Source organism: Phalacrocorax carbo, chromosome 2 (assembly GCF_963921805.1).
Source record: "Phalacrocorax carbo chromosome 2, bPhaCar2.1, whole genome shotgun sequence".
Lineage (NCBI taxonomy): Eukaryota > Metazoa > Chordata > Aves > Suliformes > Phalacrocoracidae > Phalacrocorax > Phalacrocorax carbo.
In genome coordinates, this window is record NC_087514.1 from 64,211,565 (window position 1) to 64,232,060 (window position 20,496).

The following is a 20,496-nucleotide window of genomic DNA, read 5'->3' on the forward strand; positions in this document are numbered from 1 at the left end:
AGGTGTCAGGCTTCCGTCGCCTTCCTTCGCGGAAGACCGTGCGGCCGCGCCGGGGGGGGGGGGTGAAATGAGACTTTCCAGCCCCACCCTCTCCCCACGCCGCGTGACTCGCCTCACGGCGGCCGGCACCACCCGCGGGCGGGGCGTGCTGTGGTGGGAGGTGGCACCAGTGCTCGCCATACACCGTACGGTTTCACGCCAGGCTGGGAGGGGGGTGAGGGACGCACCCGGCCGCCCCCGGTAGCCCTGAGCAGCTGGCGGTTAGGGCCCTGTGGCGGCCACCCCGCCCCCCCGGGCTCCCTGGCGCTGAAGGCGGGAGGCACGCGGACGGCGGGGCGCCCCGAGCAGTCCCTGAGGGAGCCCGGCATGAGGGGCGGCCCGGCCCGGCCAGAAGTGCTTCCTCATAGCTCTTCCAGAACTGCCGGCTGTCGCGGGAGCCCCTCGCCCTGCCGCGGGAGAGTTCCCCCAGGGCACCTTGAGCCGAGCCCTCCCTCCGACGCCCCTCGCCCCTCCTGCCGTGGTGCCGGCCGTGCTGAGGTCACGGGGAGGGGAGTCTCAGCCGTCTCTGCGTGGCGCCCTCTCACCCGCCCGTCAGCCGGTTTCCCTTCAGTTCTCTTCAGCTAAAACGTCGTTCCTTCACTGGCCTGAGATGTGTCTGATGGCTTTGTTTGCTTGTTGGGCCAGAATGGGTATTCCCCCTGTCCTGTCCCCCTTCGCGGCAGCGGCGCACTGCACTGCCGGTGCTGGGTAATGTCCGTACGCCATTTGGGCGCCTCAACAGCAATAGCCCCGTATTCGCTATAGCCCCCGCACACGCTCCAGTGTGATTACAGGCTGGTGGGGTTTTTTTTTCGTGGGGTTTGTTTACAGCACAACTTCACTGACATAAAATTGAGAGACCCCTATCCCTGAAGGTGGTATTTAGGTAGTTGTTCTGTACCCAGTGCGTTTGCTATTGGTTATCAGGGTGCAGGACAGTTTCTTTGCTGAATGCCACCACAACCTTCAGATCCCCTCTCCAGGTCATTACAGTCAGCCTCAAGGGAAGAGTAGCTACTGTTCCTCGCAGCTTGGCGTTGTTCTCAGCTTTAACAGAGTTGTTAGTGAAAATAACAAATAGCGCCGCCGAGCTCTGTGATTTACCTGTCTGTTCTGACAAAACCAGCAATAGCCATTCTCTTGACTGACGTCCTGTTCAGCTTTGCAGGAGCTCTGTCATGGTTTCAGGTTCATGTGTTGTGATTATCAACCTCTAAAATTGTAATTTCCCCCACAGATGCTGAATTTTTCTACTTGTGCAGAAGGCAGCTGGGTTTATTTCCTATGATTTATAACTGGTACGTCTCTCTTTATCCTCTCCCCTGAAGGGAGAAGCTATTTGCAAGCACTCTGTCCCATTAGCTTTTAAGATGACTGGGAAGATTTAACTTCTGCTGAATACAGCAAGTGGTTCCCGCAGGGGAGTTGGCATCAAACAGCAAGCGGATCGCTGGAGCGTTGCAGCATGTGTTTTACAACATTTTTGCCACAAAAATCCCCAGTTGGCCATTTAGGATTCTTTTAAACATTATGAAAACTGAGGACACAGGTTTCCTTTTCTGTGTTTGTAAACAGACGAAATTTTTTTCTCATTTGCTTAAAATGGTCCTTTCCCTTAAGCTGTGGCTTTTGGAATTCTCTGGTAAAGTGATAGTCTTGCCTGGCATTTTAAAAAAAAACTTTTCATGATTGCTAGAAAAAAACTTGAAATGTATTTTCCTTTAAGGGTAAGAAACAAGGAAATGTTATTTTCTTTGAAAACCACAGTTATAAAACACTGATCTTGTGATTTTTCTAGGATAGGACCAAGGCGAATCTTTTAATGTGTTACAAGGCAAAGCAAAAGCAGAACAGGAAAGTTGTCTTTGACATTGTTCCCCAAAAAATTTTTCCAGTTCATAATTTTTGAATCACAATTTGCAAAATTGCTTTTTGGGTGAATACCTGGTGACTTCATAAAATTTGGAAATAAAATATTTATTGCTATCTTCACTGTGCTGGTAAGGCCATTTCCAAAAAGTGTTTTAGGGTTTGGAGGGGGGAGAACTATTAAAAGAGCTTTTTCTGGTGTGCAGTATTTGTTCCTGGCTTTTCATAACAAGCAGACTTTTTACCTGCCTGTTTTTCTTTGAAACACTTTGATTGAGAAAGGTGCTATAGTTAAAAGGTGTATTTTCTTTAAATAATTAAATGTTAGATGTTCTTTTTTTGTCATAAATATTGTGGTTCCTTTACGCTGAGCTTGGCCTGTGCTGCAATACCTATGAGCATACAGCAGGCATCCAACAGGCCATATAACAGCCATGACTTCATATTACTCCCACGCACATGAAATTTGTTAGTATTGCATCAAAGAATCACACTCTTAGCCTAAAATTCTGGTTCTTTTGGTTCTTCTTTTTGGTGCTTTTTAGGAATTTTCAAAAATGATGGAGTTGCAGCACATCTCGGTGCTATGGCAGTGAATATACATGTATTCTGTATTCTAACTTTGCGTGAAGTATCAGGCCATGTCCACTTCAAGGTAATGGTAGTGGCCTGAGCCCAAAACTGCCTTATACTCTTGAACACGAAATATAGTCAATAATTTGTATTATAAGGCAAAGGTTAGGATGTGAGACATGTTTGGTAGAACCACTATATGTGTAATCACTTTCCATTCCAAATGCCAGCTACGTTTTCTTCATCTTTTGATAAGTATGTAGGAGTGTGTGTGTTAAAAATTCTCAGCAAGACAAAATACTGTTCTTCATACATTTCTCCTTTGAGGGTAAGAACAGGAGAAGAAATTGTGTTTATTATTAGTCATAAAGCTGAATGTGATTTTGGATTAGTACAGCTTTCGGCCTGGTGTAAGGCTGTACTCAGTGCTGCATAGGTTAGAATATGGTGTTCACCTGTCGCTTGAGATGGATTTAGGCAGGGAGCACACAAGTTCTCTGTACCACTGGGAAGGGAGCATGGTGTGGGGAAAAAGGAAAAGATTTCCAGTGTGCCTTTGTATTTCTGTGGTTTTCATTCTCTCTGACAGACTGGCCACAGTCTGTGTGTGACTTAGTGAGGACATCGCTGTTGAGATCCTGGCAATTACTTTCTTGCCAGTCGGGAGGGGACCAATATCGCAGAGCGATTCCTCACCTCTTGGATCCCAGGTAGATTCCAGCCCCAACGCAGACTGAGAAGAAGGTGGAAGAGATGCTTTTTGCCATTGTCCTTACTCTGAATATTTTGACTCTTGTAAATAATTATATTTTAAAGTAGAATGCATTATTTATAGCAAAAGTACATTTAGCTGTCTGGTTTAGTTGACCAAGTTACGTTATATTGCCTGCCTAATTTTAATCAGAAGATAAGTGATTTTTCATTTACCTGATACCTTATACTTATAAAGTTCTGTAAACAAATATCTGCCTTATAAAAATGAATTAAAATTTTTCTTTTAAGACCCAGGTGCCACTTTGGGGCAATCAACAATATAACATGAATGACACCAGGCACCAGTCTTTGTTCTTTGTCAATCTGCCAGAGCTACAAAAACTCTGTGCCACTACAGTAATGCTGAGTTCTCAGATACCGGAAACTGAGACAAGGACTACACAGATAAAGATTTGCAGGTAAAGCATTTTGAGGATTACTATTTTCAGTGGTGGTTGTTATTCAAAGATTTTATTAGCAGTACTAGAATTAACTGTAATAAAATCAGCAAAATTCTTATCAGCAGCAAACAGTATGCAGTTTTTCAAAACAGGCGTTTTTTTGGTGGGGAACTTGCTGGCTGTTGGGGGAAAAACACATCTCTTGTATTTTAAATGTTATCAGCTAAAACTAACAAGGCCACCTGCTTCAAATTAATTAATAGTAAAAATTAAACTGTGTTCACTTGCAAAGTTGGAATGCTTTAGGTACATCATTTGAGCTATTTTATTGCTTTATGTAGATTGAGACTGAGTGAAAAGAGTACTCGGAAAGCATGTGTACGCTCCTTAGTGTTCACCAAGAATTATGTTATTCCCTTTAATAGGCAGGGGGAAAAATGAGAAATTCTGCCAAAAGGAACACTTTTGGAGAGTTCTGTTCATGTGCCAAAGGTCTATAGTCTTTGTCTTAGAACACTGTGGGCGGGTTAAGAGCAAGTATCTTGGACTAGTCCAGTATATTATACTGAAACACTGGAAACTGATTAAAAATTGAATGTATTATGTTTGCAGAAGGTGAGGAAAATAAATTTAAGCTGAGAAAATCAAGTATGGAAAATTATTTTTTAATTTTTTCTAACTTTTTTGTTTACAGACAGTTGTTATTCCTGCATCAAGACATCCTTTCTGCACCTGTTATTGGAACACTAAATCAAATTTCAGTTGTAATGGCGGTCAGTATCAGTGTGTAAAAAAGTATATGTAGTTTCATACTGTCACGGATGAGTGGAATGCACCTCACTCAAAAGAGAGAAGCAGCAATTTATTTTATTGAGCTAAAATAATAATTTGACAGAGTTCAATAAGTTCAGTGGCAAAGCTGATCTTATCAATTACTACGTGGAAGAAACATATAAAGGAAAATTGAGTTAGAAGGACTCATACAAAGACTGGGGGCACGAAGAGTCAAAAGGACCCTCGCATTGAGTCACGAGGTTCAGAGTGGACCCCCTTGCTTTCTAAAATAATCTTTGGAGCCTAGGTGCAGCTGGATCCAATCTTAGTCTCAGACTTGGTCACTGTTTCATGTCTAGTGGAATTATCCGTACAACGTTTATAATATCTGAGTAGCTACATGGATTAGTAATTCTTCATAGTATTAATTCAGCATGCTGTCAGTCACTTACTGAGGATCTGTTGTGGGTAAGGGATGTCTCCACCTTGGGTAAGGAATCACTAAGAGGTGACCTTGCTCAAGGGGACAGTGGCCTGGCGTAGAGGCCAGCTGCCATTCAGGTAGAGCTCAGACTGGGGCCATCCTGATTTCAGTATTTATAGGGCAAAGGAGTTGGCTGCTAGTCAATGGCATAGAAAAGACAAATGTCGTCGGTTTAGCTCTGATATATTGTTTTGTATTTTCGTTATCTTGTACTTTTGGGTTTCAAAACCACCTTTTGAAATACTTTTCAAGACATCTTCACTTGCTTGTACATGAACCAGGGGCTTTCTAGCTCGCAAGTTCACCCCAAGGGCATGAGGCTTGTTGCTTCTTGGTCGGCCTGAACCAAAGTACAGCTTTGGAGTAGGAGTCCGGTGTATCCATTACACGTACGTACATGCTTCTCTAAGAAGTGTTTTGTTTAAGGATCAAGGATAAGTAAAATTATGTCATTTAAAGCAAAATTTATTTTTGTGCATTAGTAATGTAGAAGACAGCGTATGTCTTCTGATCTTTTGATTAAATGGCCTTTTCAGATGGTGAACCTTTTGTGGAACAGAATCAATTCAATTGGTATGGTGCCACCCAATTCACAATGAGAGCAGCAGAGGCAGAGTTCAGCCATTTTGTTTTGGGCAGCCCTTTGCTTGCTTGTTAATGAAATGAGATTACACTATGACAAAGGCCTGAACTGATTTTAATTATCATTCTCCTTTAAAATACAGGATATGGTGTTTGCTTTAATTATTCCTTAGCATGTTTTTTTTAGGCAAAGTCTTAGGCAAAGGATCAGAATTTAATTTAGGATTTGCTAAAACACCCCTTAATTTCAAACGCTTGATTTTTTTTTTTATTTTTAGATACCATTTTACAAATCAGGAATATGTCAAGCCTACATAGAGAAACAAGGAGCTACCGTAAGTCCTGAAAGATGTCACATTTATTAAGATTGTTATGCTTGTCTGCAGTTGCTGCTGCCAAAGATGAGTATTTTTTGTACTACATTTGCACTACAGAAGCCAAGTGCCAGGTTAAAAAAGTCTGTCCCATAAACAAAATGTCTCTCACAAATCTGGGTATAGTAACTATACTTCGTCAGAGTCAAAAGTTTTAAGAAGTTCCTGGGCAATTTCACTACATTTCTCTGCTGCAGTGGGATCCTGGTCCTGTTCAGGAGGGTTTGCCAGAGGGGTTTGACCTTAAGGCAACTACAGGCCTGTCCTCTGGCCCACAGACCTGCAGCTCCCCTGCTGGTGTCACCCCTTCCACATGTGCCCTGTAGGTTCCACAGGCGGAGATGTTCAGACATCTGAACTATCTCCCCATTCATGTTTTGTGTCTATCCAACCTGTGTAGGACAGTCTCAGAGAAATAAAACAAAAACACAGAGAAGAAATGGAACCCATGAGCGTAACAGCTGATATATTTTTAGACCATTATGCGTATGCTCTACTATCTTCTAGTATGCAGTGTTTGTGGGTTTTATGAATGTATGTGTGGACACACTAAAATTGCTGAGTTAAAAGACTGCTTGTAAGCAAAGCCAGTAGCTCTTGTGATTCATTTGCACAGCCTGCTGGGTGTATTTTATCTCTGTTCCAAGAAGGGTAAATGGATATCTGGATTAGTAAAATGTATACTGCTCAAATATGCTTACCTTAAAACACTGCTTTTTGTTGACATGTGTAACTCATCTGTCACCGTTAGATTTTCCAGCAGATTAGTAGTACAAAGTATATTTAATAACTGTGACTTGCAAGCAGATCCTTGCAGGGTCTCATTAGAAACATCCTCTTGGAGGTGTATTAGTTAACTCTTTTTAACCCATTGTAATTAGTTTATTTTTCTTGACTAATGCTAACTGTTAATAGAAAGCTGTGCGGGACAGGCAAGCAGTTGGGCAAGTCATACTGCTGGGTGAACCAAGCCTCACTTATCTATTGCCCTTGTGATGGCAGGAAAATGTCTCTGGTCACGAGTTTGCCAGCAGAGTTAATACCTGAAAATTTTGGATGTTGTGCCTATTGTCTGGAAAGAGATACATATCTAGTAAAGTACTCCATAGAGTTCAGTTAATCTTTTCCCCAAGTCTATTATCATCAGCCTCGTGAAAACATTAAATGAATTGTAGCACACCTTACTCTGAGGACTCATGAAACCTAAATGCCTACATCAAATAACGTGCTAACTTCTTGTAGAGGAAAAGTAGTGTAACGTACACTAGGATTTGGCTCCAAGATGCAGTAGCAATATCTTTGAATTTTGACTGAAGCCTTTAAAAACACCTGTTAAATTATTAATAATGTATTTTTCTTTTCTCTCTGATATAATTAGCTGGAAGCACCACAAACAGTTAGTCCAGCCATTCTCCAAACCTGTCTCTCCTACACACTTACAGCCAGGCTTGCACCCAGATGGAACAAGGCAGGTCATCTCTTGGTGCAAGGTATTTGACTCACGTGGGTCGGGATCAGGTGTTTAGTTTTCAGTTCTTTATTGTTGCATTTATTGTCTGTAATTTAACTTCCGTAATTATTTTATTTTCATCATTATTTCATTCAATATATTTAATTATTTAATTAATTTATCCTATGATTTTTTCCTTTGGTTGCATTTTTATTGTTCCTTTATCCAAGTTCAATGATTCAACTTCAAACTCTGAATGGACCTAACATTCACTTTTTCATCTCCCTCCTCATCTTTGTAATAGATCAAACAATTATTTCAACTAAACGCAACATACCAGATTAGTAATTTCCAGACCAAATATTGTTGAACAGTAAACGTCTTCTAAAAATTGGGCCTGTTTTTCAGAGTCATGCTTTCATCAGTGACACATCTGCACATGGTTTTCATGCTTTTCCAATACAGAAATGTTTTTCTTTCAGACCACCTCCTTCTACCAAGTGCTGTCTTTTTAGATGGTATTTGCTTTGCCTGACATCTGTCTACTAACTCCTGTGTAGGTTAATTGTGAACTACCAAAGTATGGAAAAACAGATGTGTTTCAGATACTGTGGTGTGCTCTTACTAAGCTGAGCAATTGTATAGATCATTCCAAATATACCTTGAGAAAAGCGTATATGTTATTGTCTTATTTCCAGCCACAATGTTAACAGTATCTTCTTTTCAGTATCTTCAAAATATATAGCTCTCAGAATGAAATCAACTTATTCAGGAATAGCAGCTAGAAGTAGTGGGCTAGATAGTAGCTGATACAAAACTGGTTTCAGTGAAAGGCATTGACTAACATCAGTGCGACCCTGGTACACGTAGCTTGTCTAATCATCTATGTTGCTAAAGCTGGGCAAAACTGATGGTAGATGGTAAAATATGTAGTAATAGTATACAGATTTGCTTTTGAACCTGATAAATTTATTAATTGTTAATCAACTAAAAATATTTCTATGTATAAATTCCTTACTGAGGGGAAGAAACAATGTATAAATTGCTGTTCTCTAATACACTTTCATATATCTTTCTTTTTTATACAAGGTATTAATGAATCAGTGAAAAGTTAATAGATAGTGGGGTTTTTCTCTCCTTAAAAGGAACAACCCTTTCAGCATTCATGACATGCACAAATGAAACTGTGATTTATCTTTTTTTTTTTTGCATAAAGACATCAGGCATATGGTTTAGACAATAATGTTGATCTGTTTTTTTTTTATTAAGGAAGAGATTTTCTGTCTCATTCAGGAAGGCAAAATGCTGTTGGTAAGTACAATATTCTGTTCATGGTAAACTTGTGAGAGCGAGGTATAGTTATATGCTTTCATGTTGCCATGATCCTGCTAGTACCAACACAATGCCTTTTCATTTTTCACTCTGAAATAACCTCGGTCAAAATACACTTGATGGCAGATGATGCTCTGTATGTAATAGTTGTCAGCTCAACTGCTCCTTTGAAAAATTGCCCACAAAAAGGGTAATTTTTCTACTATTAAACTACAGCCATAGATTGAAATTTACCATTTAAAAGTTATGGTTATTACAATTAAATGCACTTGCCTCTAATCATAAGCCTTGCCAGTGATGTGAATGTTCCATAATAATAGATAGGAAAACGAACTAAAGTGCCTGTCATGTCGGTACCACATTTGCTGTTCACAAAAGTTAAGTCACAAAGCATGCGGCTTAGCTATTGCAAAAATTACGAAGTAATACCTTAATTCCAGTATAAAAGTTAAATATTACATTTGGGGATATTGAAGCCTAAATTTGTAACAAGGGGCATATGTTGAGGAACATAATACATTCAGTTCCTGTGCTAAGAGCTTGCTCAGAGCTGGGTGGATGTTCTGGAGATGTGTCAATAAATGCTTGCGTTGCTCACATAGTCTTTCCTCTTGACTACTCTGGATGCATAATAAGGTATCTCAGTACAGCCAAGGGTTATAATAACTACATTTGCTCTGATAATGGGTGTTTGTGTATCAAGGATATGAATAGCAGGCATCCAGTTGCAGGGACAGCCATGAGTTCTTGGGGACGTGTACTGTATGGATGGTAATTCATTATTATTTTAATTTGTCACAGTTAAAATGCAATTCATTTTAATTTCCATGCTGAGGAAGGCTGGCCTTTTGATTTTCCAATGCAGCATTTTGACTAACAATTGCTTTAAATAAACATTTGGATTAGCTTTCTGTCTAACAGTTGAACTGTAGTTCAAAACAGCTTTATGCTTTACTTTTATTTTAGTTATAGACCTCAGTGTATCAGAGAGGCAGCTTTGCATCAGTGTGGAGGCTTGCTCAATTCGGTTGCCACCCCCTGAGGTATAAAACAGTTATATTTTCTATGACTGTATTTGTCTTATTAGTCTTTATCTTCTTTTCTGTCACGTGACTTGCGATTAGCATGATGAGGGTAGAAGTGCTTATTTCTGATTGCATTAAGAGAGTAATCATATTCAGTGACTACCTGCATCTGCTCTAAGTGTATAACATCCATATCATATCTATATTGATGCATTCTAGCAAGCATTGTAAAATTGAGATTCTAGACTAAATAAGACACCTTTCGAAATGCTAACAGAATATAGTAGTAAAATGTCTTTATGATTCTAGATTTCCGCTAGCAGTGTTTTCTAGAAGGCATTCACTCTCTCACTGTAATACGTAGGCAGTTTTGAGTAACATTTTAGAAGTGAAGCTACAGGTAAGTTGTCAGCGCTATGTTTAATGTCCTGTATATAATTATTCTGGAATCTGCTTCATGCTCTGTGCAGCTTCCAAAAAATGAGAGCAGCCTGGATTATGCTGCATATAAGAATAATTAATAATTTTTTTAAGAAATTGTGGCTGAGGTTGAAAAGTTGCCATGCTTTCTGAGAGCCATATCACCTTTGTTGAATATGCCCATACATACAGGGGCATATTTGTCAGGCTTGCTGATTTCTTCCGAAATAAGTATTTCTGATCCAAACTCTTCTTTCTTAGAATAGAAGAATAGGATTTCTTCTGTGACCTAGTTGAACAGCATAAACATTAAAGCTTTCTTCAGGAATCCAGTTCCAAAATGACACAAAGCAATGATGGAAGCGATCATGATGTGGCTTCATTATCAGTTTGATCATTTTAGTACTTTTCTAAAACAGAAATGGCCAGATTTCTTGTCAGTGAATAAATGTAAACCCTGGTGGATCATAGAGAGAGAAAATGTTTCTCAAATCTCTGTTTGATTGGCCCCTACAGTCAGATATTTTCACACTGTGAAAATAGTCACAGGGTGAAACTATATGTTCCATTAATTCTGTTGCTTGGATCTTTGCATTTGATTAGGCAACGTGGCATACGCAGTTGCTAGACTGTCAAACACGGGTTTCTGATTTGAATTTTAAAAAATGTGCATGGAAGTGAGACAGTTCTTAGTTTGAGAAATTCCTTCTGTACTCCTACTTATTAAAACACCTCAAATAAATGAAGTTTAAATTTTGCTGATATAAATAACCTTTAAACCTTGTACTTGCATAACTTTTGGAAGTGTAGGCTCTAACATAAGATAGTGTTCAATTTGATAATGGGAATATCTTCTGAAATAAGCAGTCTGTGAGAGCTGATGAAAGAATAATAATGTATAAACTTCAGTGTATTGTGAGGTGTACTTATTTTTGAAAATTTTAATTTTGTACTGCTGTAGAAATATTTGCAAATAACCTTTTTATTTCTGTTTTAAGCTGACAGATTTTGATATTTCAGCAAACACCTTAAAGTTGTTTGAGAGCAGTGAAAGTACAGTTATTCACCAACATTCCATATTAAGTAACTGGTGCTATGTTTTGCCAAGGTAGGAATCTGTTTACATTGCAGCAGAAACAAACTTTTCCTGGAACGGTTGCCATACAAATTGTGAATTTGATACTAGTGATAGGAAGACTTCTGTTTTACAGTCTGTTTTACATTCAGGAATCATTCTTTTTTTATTTCTATAGTCTCAATGTTACAGAAAATGAGAAAAATTAATCAGTGGATCTTAAATTATACATTTAAATATTATTTCAATTTTATTAATCTGCTACTTCTGTGATATGCAAGAGCACTAATTTTTCTCTAATTTTAGCAGAAAGTGTCAATTTAAAGAAAAAACATATTTCCACCTTTGCCACAAAGTATCTCTGTTTTCACCTATGATTTTCATCATAAAAATATGAAAAGTAATGATATTGTAATCTTTTAATAATGTATTGCTTTTGTTCTACATTTACTGCTAGTGAGTATTACAGACAAGAGAAATTAGACTTGTACGTGCCAAGTTCTTTTTCTGTACTTCAGGAAATATACAGGCTGAAGGTATCAGTCCTCAAAACATAAAAATAATCCATCAATACTTTCAACGCCAAAAATCAGATTTACTGTTTTTTTCCAAAAGTCCAGGTTATTTTCAGCTGAGTTTTATGACACCCTGTCTAAGCATCCCTTCTTTACCTATGCACAGCATGAAAATGGGTCAGATCATAAACATCAGCCACATAATTCCTCCAGAATCTCCTTTCCGTTCATATAAAGAATTTCAGATGCACTGGAAGAATCTGGTAAGAAACAACATACACTGCTTTTTGGATTTCCCTCCCATTTTTGTACCTATTGAATTTGTATTTGTAATACATGTTTGTGGTGGTTTTTTTTTCAGTATGGTTATATTCTTCCAGAGGAACTTGAAGATGCAAAAATATACCTCAGTGTTTACTTCAAGCCAATAGGGGAAAGGTGCTTTACGTATCCTTTCAGAATATTTTTGTTACATTTCCTCTACTGCACTTCTAGCGAAGATCTAAGTCTTAATTTTTGATTGTACCACATTTTCTTCTTCTGTAGTTTCATAGAAGTCAGTGGAGGAGAATTATTTCACTAGTGAAATTAGAACAAAATATTTAGTCAAGTCTCTTTGTCCTAGTATTGAATAATAGTAAGTCAAATAGATCAATTTGCTTCACAGGTTCTGTAAGCATGATAATGCCACGCTAAATGGGGATGTAAAAGGAAGAGCTAAATTCCTGTAAAAATATGGCCAACAAAGATTTGTTTTAAAGGGAATTTTCCTGCTAGGGAAGACTAGAGTAAGGATTACTTAAATTGAGTAATCTTTCCTATGGTAGATTAGTATGGTATAATTATGTTGAAGTCCTGTAACTTTATAAGCTTCAGTCCCTTAAGAAAGTAAGCGATTTTGTTCAGCTTTTTTTCAAAAGCTTTAGACATGTTCATACTCAACGAAGGATGATTCATAATTATAGAAATGTAAAGAAACTTGTTATGTATCCCTGAACACTTATTCAGGTACCCTTTAAGTTGCATTCGAAGTCAGCCAGTGCAGTATTTCCCTAGAACAGATTCGGAAAGTGTGTTGACCTCTTTTCTTTCTGACATGAAGCGTAATCTTTCACATCTCTGTGGATTTCCAGTAAAGATGACAAGCAAGGCACTTTATGCTACACAAGAGCTCTCCAGGGCTCTGGTACGTGTGAGGTTTTTTAATAAGCATATAATGGCATGTACTTTCTTAATGTGTGAAGTAGTCTTTATCATATTCAGAACACAGTAAAAGCTTAAAACTATGCTCTTCACAATGACTATCAATGATGTAACTTTTAATTAAACATGTAATTGAATATTATGTTGCTGTTTGCCATTGTTCTTGTTCACATCACAAATATATTAAAAAATTAGACTTAGTGTTATTAGTTGCTATCAATATTTGCAGTTCTATAGACCTTATTTTATAGTTGGATATTGAGAACTTTCTTACACTTCTTCCATAACAACAATAATAACAACAATAATTATTGTTATTATTACTACTATTGTTACAATTTCTTTAAAGTAAATTAAGAAAAATATAAGTTCTGTGGACTTAAGCATTTAAAAAACACTCAAGTTGTAAGATTTACTCCATGGTTGGTGATGGAAAGGAGGCAATCAATCAAAACTCCTTTAAACTCCTCGGGGTTGTGACAAAGGCTGAGACTCAAATTTCTTTGGTAGTAGTGTGTGAAAGAAGAAATGAAGTAATTAATTCCGAACAAAGAATTGTGACAGAAATTGCAGAGATTCTAAAATACTATAATCCTCTTTCAGAAAGCAGTTCTTGTTTATGTCTCTTCAGTGATCAAAGCTAGAATGGCTCCTCTTTGTCATCTGCAGTCTTTATAGACATCTGAACTGTCTTTTGCTCAGAATACAGATACCCTTAGAAGTCTCAAGAGACAAGGAGCCCTGTCAGTCAAATTCTCTGCAGAACCGCTCAAAAGGGCTGGGCATTACCCAATTGGAAAGCATTAAACCAAGACAATGACTGTAATTTAAGTCTTTCCTTCTGAGAAATACAATATTCCAGCATAGTTTATAAACAAAGAACTGGGGGAGGAGAAAACAAATCTTCATGTATAGTGACAACAAAATATAGTTTAAAAATGTAGTTTGTTCCAATTCCAAACAGAACATATGGTTATATATTGTGATGTCTATTAGGCAGATACCATATAGTGATCCATTAGGGGGCACTATCAGATTTTTAAACCCAGTTCATTAAATTTAGCAACTCTTGTTGTATTGCAGGAAATAAAATCTAAGCATATGCAATTGGCTGGTGAGATGGTTTATGTGGTATCTCTAACGCAGACTCCTCCAAGAAAACAGAGTTTGCCTAGAATTTCTTCACCGTGCAATATGGAAAACAGCCACTGGATGGAGCGTTTGATCAAAGAGCCAGAAACACAGACTTTTTCGAGGCACAGTAAGGGTACAGAAAAGGTTAGCATTGACGCAACAGAGAAATCAATGAATAATAGGCAAGTACCAGGAGTACCAGAGTTGCCAGTTGTGAAGTCGTTAGGAATGCCTGTAACTTCAGCTTTTGAACTCCCCCCCGCAAAAATCAGCAAAATTATACCAATTTTCAAAGGGAAGTTGATGCAGATGAACAGAAAGACCACAAATCTAATGGATGGGAAGAAGAGAGAGAACGCTGAAAAACATTCACCCATAAAAATTATGGGTGTTTCATCTTCTATGCTGACTGTGTGCAAGTCCAGCATAACTCAGGTTTACAAACCTGTCCAAAATATGTCAGTCAAAATTCCTACTTACAGCAGCGTACTTCAGGTAACAAACACGAAAACAGATGCAAAACACTGTATACCTGTATTTCAATGGAAAAGAGAGTCTGGTGGACAAATGACTAATTCTGGGGTTTTTGATAACTCAGCTTCAGGTGGGAATTCAAGCCAAGTCAATCACAAAAAGGCAAATTCTCCTTCCTTTCTTAAGACTGTTGGGTCAGTGCTTCAGAAATCGAATGTCAATCTGAGTCTGAATACATATGCTTCTCCTGCTTCCAGTGCAAGAAGGGGAAAAAAGTTGGCAAGTCAAAATACCACCCAAGTTCTTGAGAAACGTCACCAGTCAAAGAAAGTACATTTGCAGATTTGTAAATTAGACAATGAAATGACAAATTCTGGTTTATCACAGCAACAAACAAAGAGATCAAATGAAGAAGCAGGCTTAAATATTAATGAATCTGTCTTAAATGATACAGTGTGCATCCCCAAAAATGAAGAAGATAAAGCAGCATGCCGTTCTAAGGACTATATCGCTAAGACAACCAGTTGTCATTCCAAATCTAACTCTGAACAGGTACGGTAAATAATAGCTCATTCTCGCTGATTCTCACAAATTCAGTATATTCTGAAACAACGTTAAGCAATAAAGAGCATGGCTTTCATCATGTTCTACCATCATTCTCAATATAGTTTTTTTTATTTCTACCATATAAGTTAATGTTTTCAGCCGCTGCTGCTTTTTTTCTGAAAAGGAAGATGGTTTACTATGTTGTCTGAGATACACACTTTTTTATTTGAGACTTTTAAGGTGGGATAATTAGTTTTCCTTTAAGACAGTTTATCAGTTTATCAAGATTTGTGTGAGGTTAACACGGTGAAATTATCAGTGTTTGGTCTGTCTTCATGTGAAACCATATTAATGAACAGCCCCTGGAAAGAATCTGGAGCCTCATCAGTTGTGTGGCGCTGACTGCAGTGTGTGTAAGTCATTGTGCTGTTAGACAAACATGGAAGTTTTGCAAATACAAGTTTAATTTCAGTTTCACTAAAAGCACAAGTTGCAACAGGAAAAATTCCTACTGTGCACGTGGAAAAAGAGTCTTCAGAGTGAGAGTGGTTAAGTAGTGGAAAGAGTTGCACAAAGAGGTTGTAGAGCTGTTACTCTTTCAGATTCTCAAAACTTCATTGGATGGGGCCCAAAGCAATGTGATGTAACTGTGAAGTTAGCTCTGTTTTGAGTAAAAGTTCAGGTTAGATGACCACTAGAGGCCTACAACCTAAATTTTCTATGATTCTGTCTGCATTTCAACAAAAAAAAAATAGCTGAGCTGATTTCAGTGCAATTGTTATGAGGATGATATCCCACAGATCGGGCGCATGGATGAAATATGTTGTGCTTATCACTTTTCACACCTATAAAGTGTGATTTGGTAGGCTATTTCAACTGTGTGTTATGAAGGCACCTTTAGAAAAAGTAGGTCATTTTAACAAGTAGGAAAATACTAGTGGTTTTTGGCTAATGAAAGTATAAACTTCTATACTTTAAGATGATTACAGGGAACAAGTATCTGACATGTGAAACACTGACCTCAAAACCGACTTCCTCAATCAAGGAGAGCAACATGGAAACATCTGTAAAGAAAGGTTGTGCCAGAAGAAGACAGGTAAAAGCCCCCCACACATACACCCCTTAGGCCAGTCTACAAGGACCTGAATTAAGAGATAAAAAGGAAAATTTAAATTTTTTCATTTTGTCATGTTCCCGCTAAAACAGGGAAACCAAGAAATCTTATTGAGCCTGCTCTGATAAAATTAACCTTAACCAGGATAAAATTAACCTTAACCATTGGTTATGTAACTGTTACTTCAAGCGTGCATTTTGTCTCCTGCAAAAGATACTAATGAAAGGAAAATGTTTAATGATGTTACTTAATGTAAATATGTTTCTGAAGCAGATTTTCTGATTCTACAGAAAACAGTTTTATCATGCCCAGTATAACTATGGGCATTCTCATTAGCTCTGTAAGTGCTTAAATTCAGCACATTCTGTAGAAATGAGTTCCAGAAGGCTATTTGCAATTCATTCTGGGTCTTTAAAAGTTATATTCTCTTAATTATTTAATATATTTAAGTTGTTACTGTATTACTAGATGCGGTCAGCAGCAGCAATTAAATAGGTTCCTAATATGATTTTCTTTTTATACGCTTTCCTCTGGATGCTGCTCTAATGACAATAGTGTGTACTTTTAGATTCCTCTTCAAAATATTTGTTTCATTATTCTTAAATATTGCTTTTACCTACTACTGGGCTACACTTCTGTTTCTAAATAGCAGTTCTTTAAAACTCAGTTGTATCTTCTACCTCCTTCTCTCTACAACCGCATTCCGTTTTTACTACCTACAAATCAGGCCCATTAGGAGGAACAGGTCCCAGGTCTCCAATGCTCAATATGATTGTATTTTCTCACATAGATATGTATTATTTTTGCTAAGAGCCAACTGAAAATCCTGTGCAATAACTGTACAAAATAAGCCAGGAGGAAAAGTTGCACGTACTTAACTCCCTTTTCACCCAGGTTCCCTTGCGGTTTTTTTATTTCATTTCAAGCATGACCATCTGAGGTCTCATTACCCATGCTTGATCTGAAGTGCCTTTGCCTAGTCATGTGTTGCAGTATATAAACTTACCTTGTCAACATACTCATTAACTGTTGATTAAGAACTTAAGAGTATGTATCTGTAATTCAGATTCTTCCACTTAATATGCATTTGTTAACATTAAATTTTATCTATCATGTTTTTGTTTTGTTATGCTTTTAAAGCCACATACAAGACAGCTCTGTAACTTTTAATGGTAATTAAAAGAGAGCACAGTCCGTCCTATCCCTGCAGTTCAGAAAGGGCCAATAGAGCAGCCTCAGGGGCCTGCTGCAGGAATACACTCATACGCTACAGCTCATGCTGCAGCAGTGAAGAGAGGAGTTGGTGTGGGGATCGCCAGCCCAGCTGCTCTGAGCTGGCCCCATCCACGTGCAGCTGGGAAGGGCCCTTCCACAGGGCCACGACTGAGTAACCAGTTAGAGGCCCAGCGCCACGATGCTACAGCAGTAGCATCAGGAGTCAGTCTCGCAAAGAAGGAAAGAAAATCAACTAAAAATAACTGTGGCCATGAGAATAACAACCCCAGGGGTCTGAGTACTGAAGGGGGACTTCCACCATACTACAAATTAAGTGCTGAAGTCCTTTGCCTGCCACTGGGAATGACTCAGCCACACTAGGGCTTGTGAGCATGGAGCTGGCTCTACAGCTTGGGCAGACTGGCCTGGTCTGGCAGCGCTGCTGGAATGGGGAAGGGGTACTGCCCTGTCCTAGCCATGAATTGCAAGTGCCCCATGCCATTCCTCTCTCTCCAGGCAGGGTGTGAGTAGCACAGGTACCAGCCTGAGCCCTGCAAGCTACTTCTGTGAAGCAGCAGGAGGCAGCAAGTTCTCGCTGTCTGCCTGCCACAGTACCAGTGCAACACTGCCACTGCTGGAGCCAAGTGAGGTGGATGCACAGGTCTAGGGGATGTTCAGAAGGTCTCAGGAATAGGAGAGGGACTTGTCTATTAACTGGCATAGAGATGGAGCCTCCAGTGCTCATTAGTATGAGTCCTTCTCTCCAGATTAAAGTACAACAGTGCTGACTAGGGACACTGCTAACCACTCCTCTGAAGAGTAAGCCTTTGTCATTATCTCAGGTTTGGACACCAAAAATGATCAGTTGGTTTTGAAAGTCTTGGATGCCAGCTTGGAAAAGTATATTTTCAAAATAGGTCTGGTTTTAATTATTTACCCACCATACATATAAGCATACTTTAAATTAGATTTGCATTGGAAAGTAAAAACTTTTATTAATTACTTCTCATATCATTCAATTAAGCATTTCACACAGAAACAACTTTTTAGTTGAGCTGTTAGCTTGGTATTACTGCTTTGTTTGCCTTTTTTTTTTTTCTTTTTCCTTTTTGTTTGTTGTTTGTTTTTTGTTAACAGAAAGAAGAAGGTTATTCCAAGTTAAAGAAAGCCAAAAGAAGCAAGCCTTCTATTTAGGCTGTTCCGGAGTACTGAAAGAAAACTCTGGGTATGCTCATTGCAAATTTTAAGTATTTTTATTTATTAAAATAATATCACATATCTATAATAGTTCCTGCTCTTTTGGATCGTGATACTGACATCAGCTGTCTCCAAATGAATCGCTTTACTGAACAAATGGCTTCTAGAGGAGAATAACGAGGTAACAGAAGCTGAGTGTCTTTGTTTTATTGAACACTAGTAAATAAAGCTTTGCTTTTTTTTTTTTTTTTGGTGAAACAAGCAACATTAAATACAAAGGTATCTTGTACTTAGTAGAATTTAGAATTGGCTTAAATTTGTATTTTGATCGACTCATTTTCTTTCAGACTAAAACCTATTTTTTGTGCTGCTGAGTTTTATTTGAATCTGAGCTGAAGTTAAAACCATAAATCATTAAACTTAGGCTATGTATGTTATTTAATATCATTACATGAAATGAGGTGACTACATGATTTTGTGGTGCTAAGATCTAATCCAAGGACAAAATGGTCTTTCATACAAAACGAATAAATTCAGTTTTGTAACCAGATATTTCAACCCACATTATGGGTGGTTGTCAATAATCATCTTGCAGGATGGCACAAGCTTTTCCTGTGAATATTCCTTTGACTATTAAGGATACATATAGCATATGAAACCCACCAGTTTTATTGACCTAATGCCTATGACAAGTTATCAGCAGTAGACCATGCAGGAAGGAGTAGGCTATACAGTTAATTCTTTCAGAGATAAAAGGAAGTATATTCATTCAAAAGAAAACATTAATGTAAGCAAGATGGTCACACAGATGCAAGAGCACAAAAATGTGTATTATACAAAACAAATAGAAAAACACAGCAATAAAGAAACCAAATATAAACTGTGCATCTTTTAACCTGGCTTTTGGCTTCCACGTAAGAAGTAGCCAAATGTGTATCTTGTCTCAGAGATGCACTTTACGTCCTTCCTTTCTTTGTGTGGATAAATTGCCTCCAGTGAACATATCTCCCAGTTGTCTGCTTCCCCTAAAGAAATTCTGTTGTATGGATGGAAACTTTCTATATAGGGTCTTCATGTGTCAGTATTCAGCATATCCTGTTCGCGGGTCTAGCATTTCATCTCTCCTGCTTCAAGCCAGGCAGCTCAGGCATGGTCCTTCTTCAGAGGCGATCTGCTTTAGTGATTCAACATAGGTTTCTGTAGGTCCAAAGTCTGTTGCTTTCACGGAGGACTGATGAACAGAAATGGTGTCTCTGAGAATGGTCAGAACTTTACTTTTTTTACTTAAAGAAAAAATCTAAATGTTTTCTTATTTATGAGTGAAATACCACAGGATCAAGTTGATTATGGTAGGCGATGCTTAAACCCTGGAGGGGAAATGGTGTCCTCCATAAAGTGTTTAAAATCTGATTTCTAAGAATCCCATTAGTATGGGTTCTTCCTTGGTGTTGATGATTTAAAAAGAAAACTCGAGTTAAAATAACTTCTGCTATTGCATCAGTGCCTACAGTTTTGATTCTGATAAGCTTTGCTCTGAATTTCTTTATTATGTATTACTACACACACATTCAGAGTGCATGTTTTCATTTGAACACTTGAGAATTGCTTGTAAGTTTTCAAATTTACTGTGTAGCAAGTTTTACGGGTGACAAGGTCCTACAATGGAATTCAGTGATGTAGTCAACAGGAAGGACTTGGATCTGTAATTCATGACGATTAAAACGTTTTTTTTTAAAATTATCTTGCAAAAAGAGTTAGTTTTTATGAATAACATGCCAAGTTGCACAGCCTCCTAAGTTGTCTCAGAAATCATAGCATAATCATTTCTTCTTTGTTTTGCTGGTGAAAATAGTGGGTATGTCAACAAAGTAATGTGAGAGAAGAATTTAACATTTCAAGAAGTTGGACATTTGATGCTAATACTAAATCATTCTCATTCATTCTGTT

The 20,496-nt window shown here is 38.2% G+C and overlaps 1 protein-coding gene across 1 annotated transcript; it reads left to right on the top strand.

The window, feature by feature from the left end:
- Nucleotides 1-33: 33 nt before the first annotated feature.
- C2H18orf63 (chromosome 2 C18orf63 homolog) lies at nucleotides 34-19,010 on the top strand. The gene is made up of 15 exons (XM_064443108.1): nucleotides 34-1,337; nucleotides 3,071-3,191; nucleotides 3,484-3,653; nucleotides 4,330-4,408; nucleotides 5,754-5,810; nucleotides 7,228-7,339; nucleotides 8,569-8,610; nucleotides 9,598-9,674; nucleotides 11,075-11,184; nucleotides 11,833-11,929; nucleotides 12,028-12,113; nucleotides 12,675-12,858; nucleotides 13,953-15,029; nucleotides 16,003-16,119; nucleotides 18,490-19,010. Exons 3-15 carry the CDS (start codon nucleotides 3,520-3,522, stop codon nucleotides 18,544-18,546), a joined length of 2,229 nt encoding a protein of 742 aa, XP_064299178.1. The 5' UTR covers nucleotides 34-1,337; nucleotides 3,071-3,191; nucleotides 3,484-3,519; the 3' UTR covers nucleotides 18,547-19,010.
- Nucleotides 19,011-20,496: the final 1,486 nt, after the last annotated feature.

Coding starts and splice junctions, on each gene's coding strand:
- C2H18orf63 (XM_064443108.1), top strand. CDS start 3,520: ATGAATGACACCAGGCACCAGTCTTTGTTCTTTGTCAATCTGCCAGAG. Junction 7,340..8,568: donor AGGTCATCTCTTGGTGCAAG/GTATTTGACTCA, acceptor TTTTTTATTAAG/GAAGAGATTTTCTGTCTCAT. Junction 9,675..11,074: donor TTCGGTTGCCACCCCCTGAG/GTATAAAACAGT, acceptor TTCTGTTTTAAG/CTGACAGATTTTGATATTTC.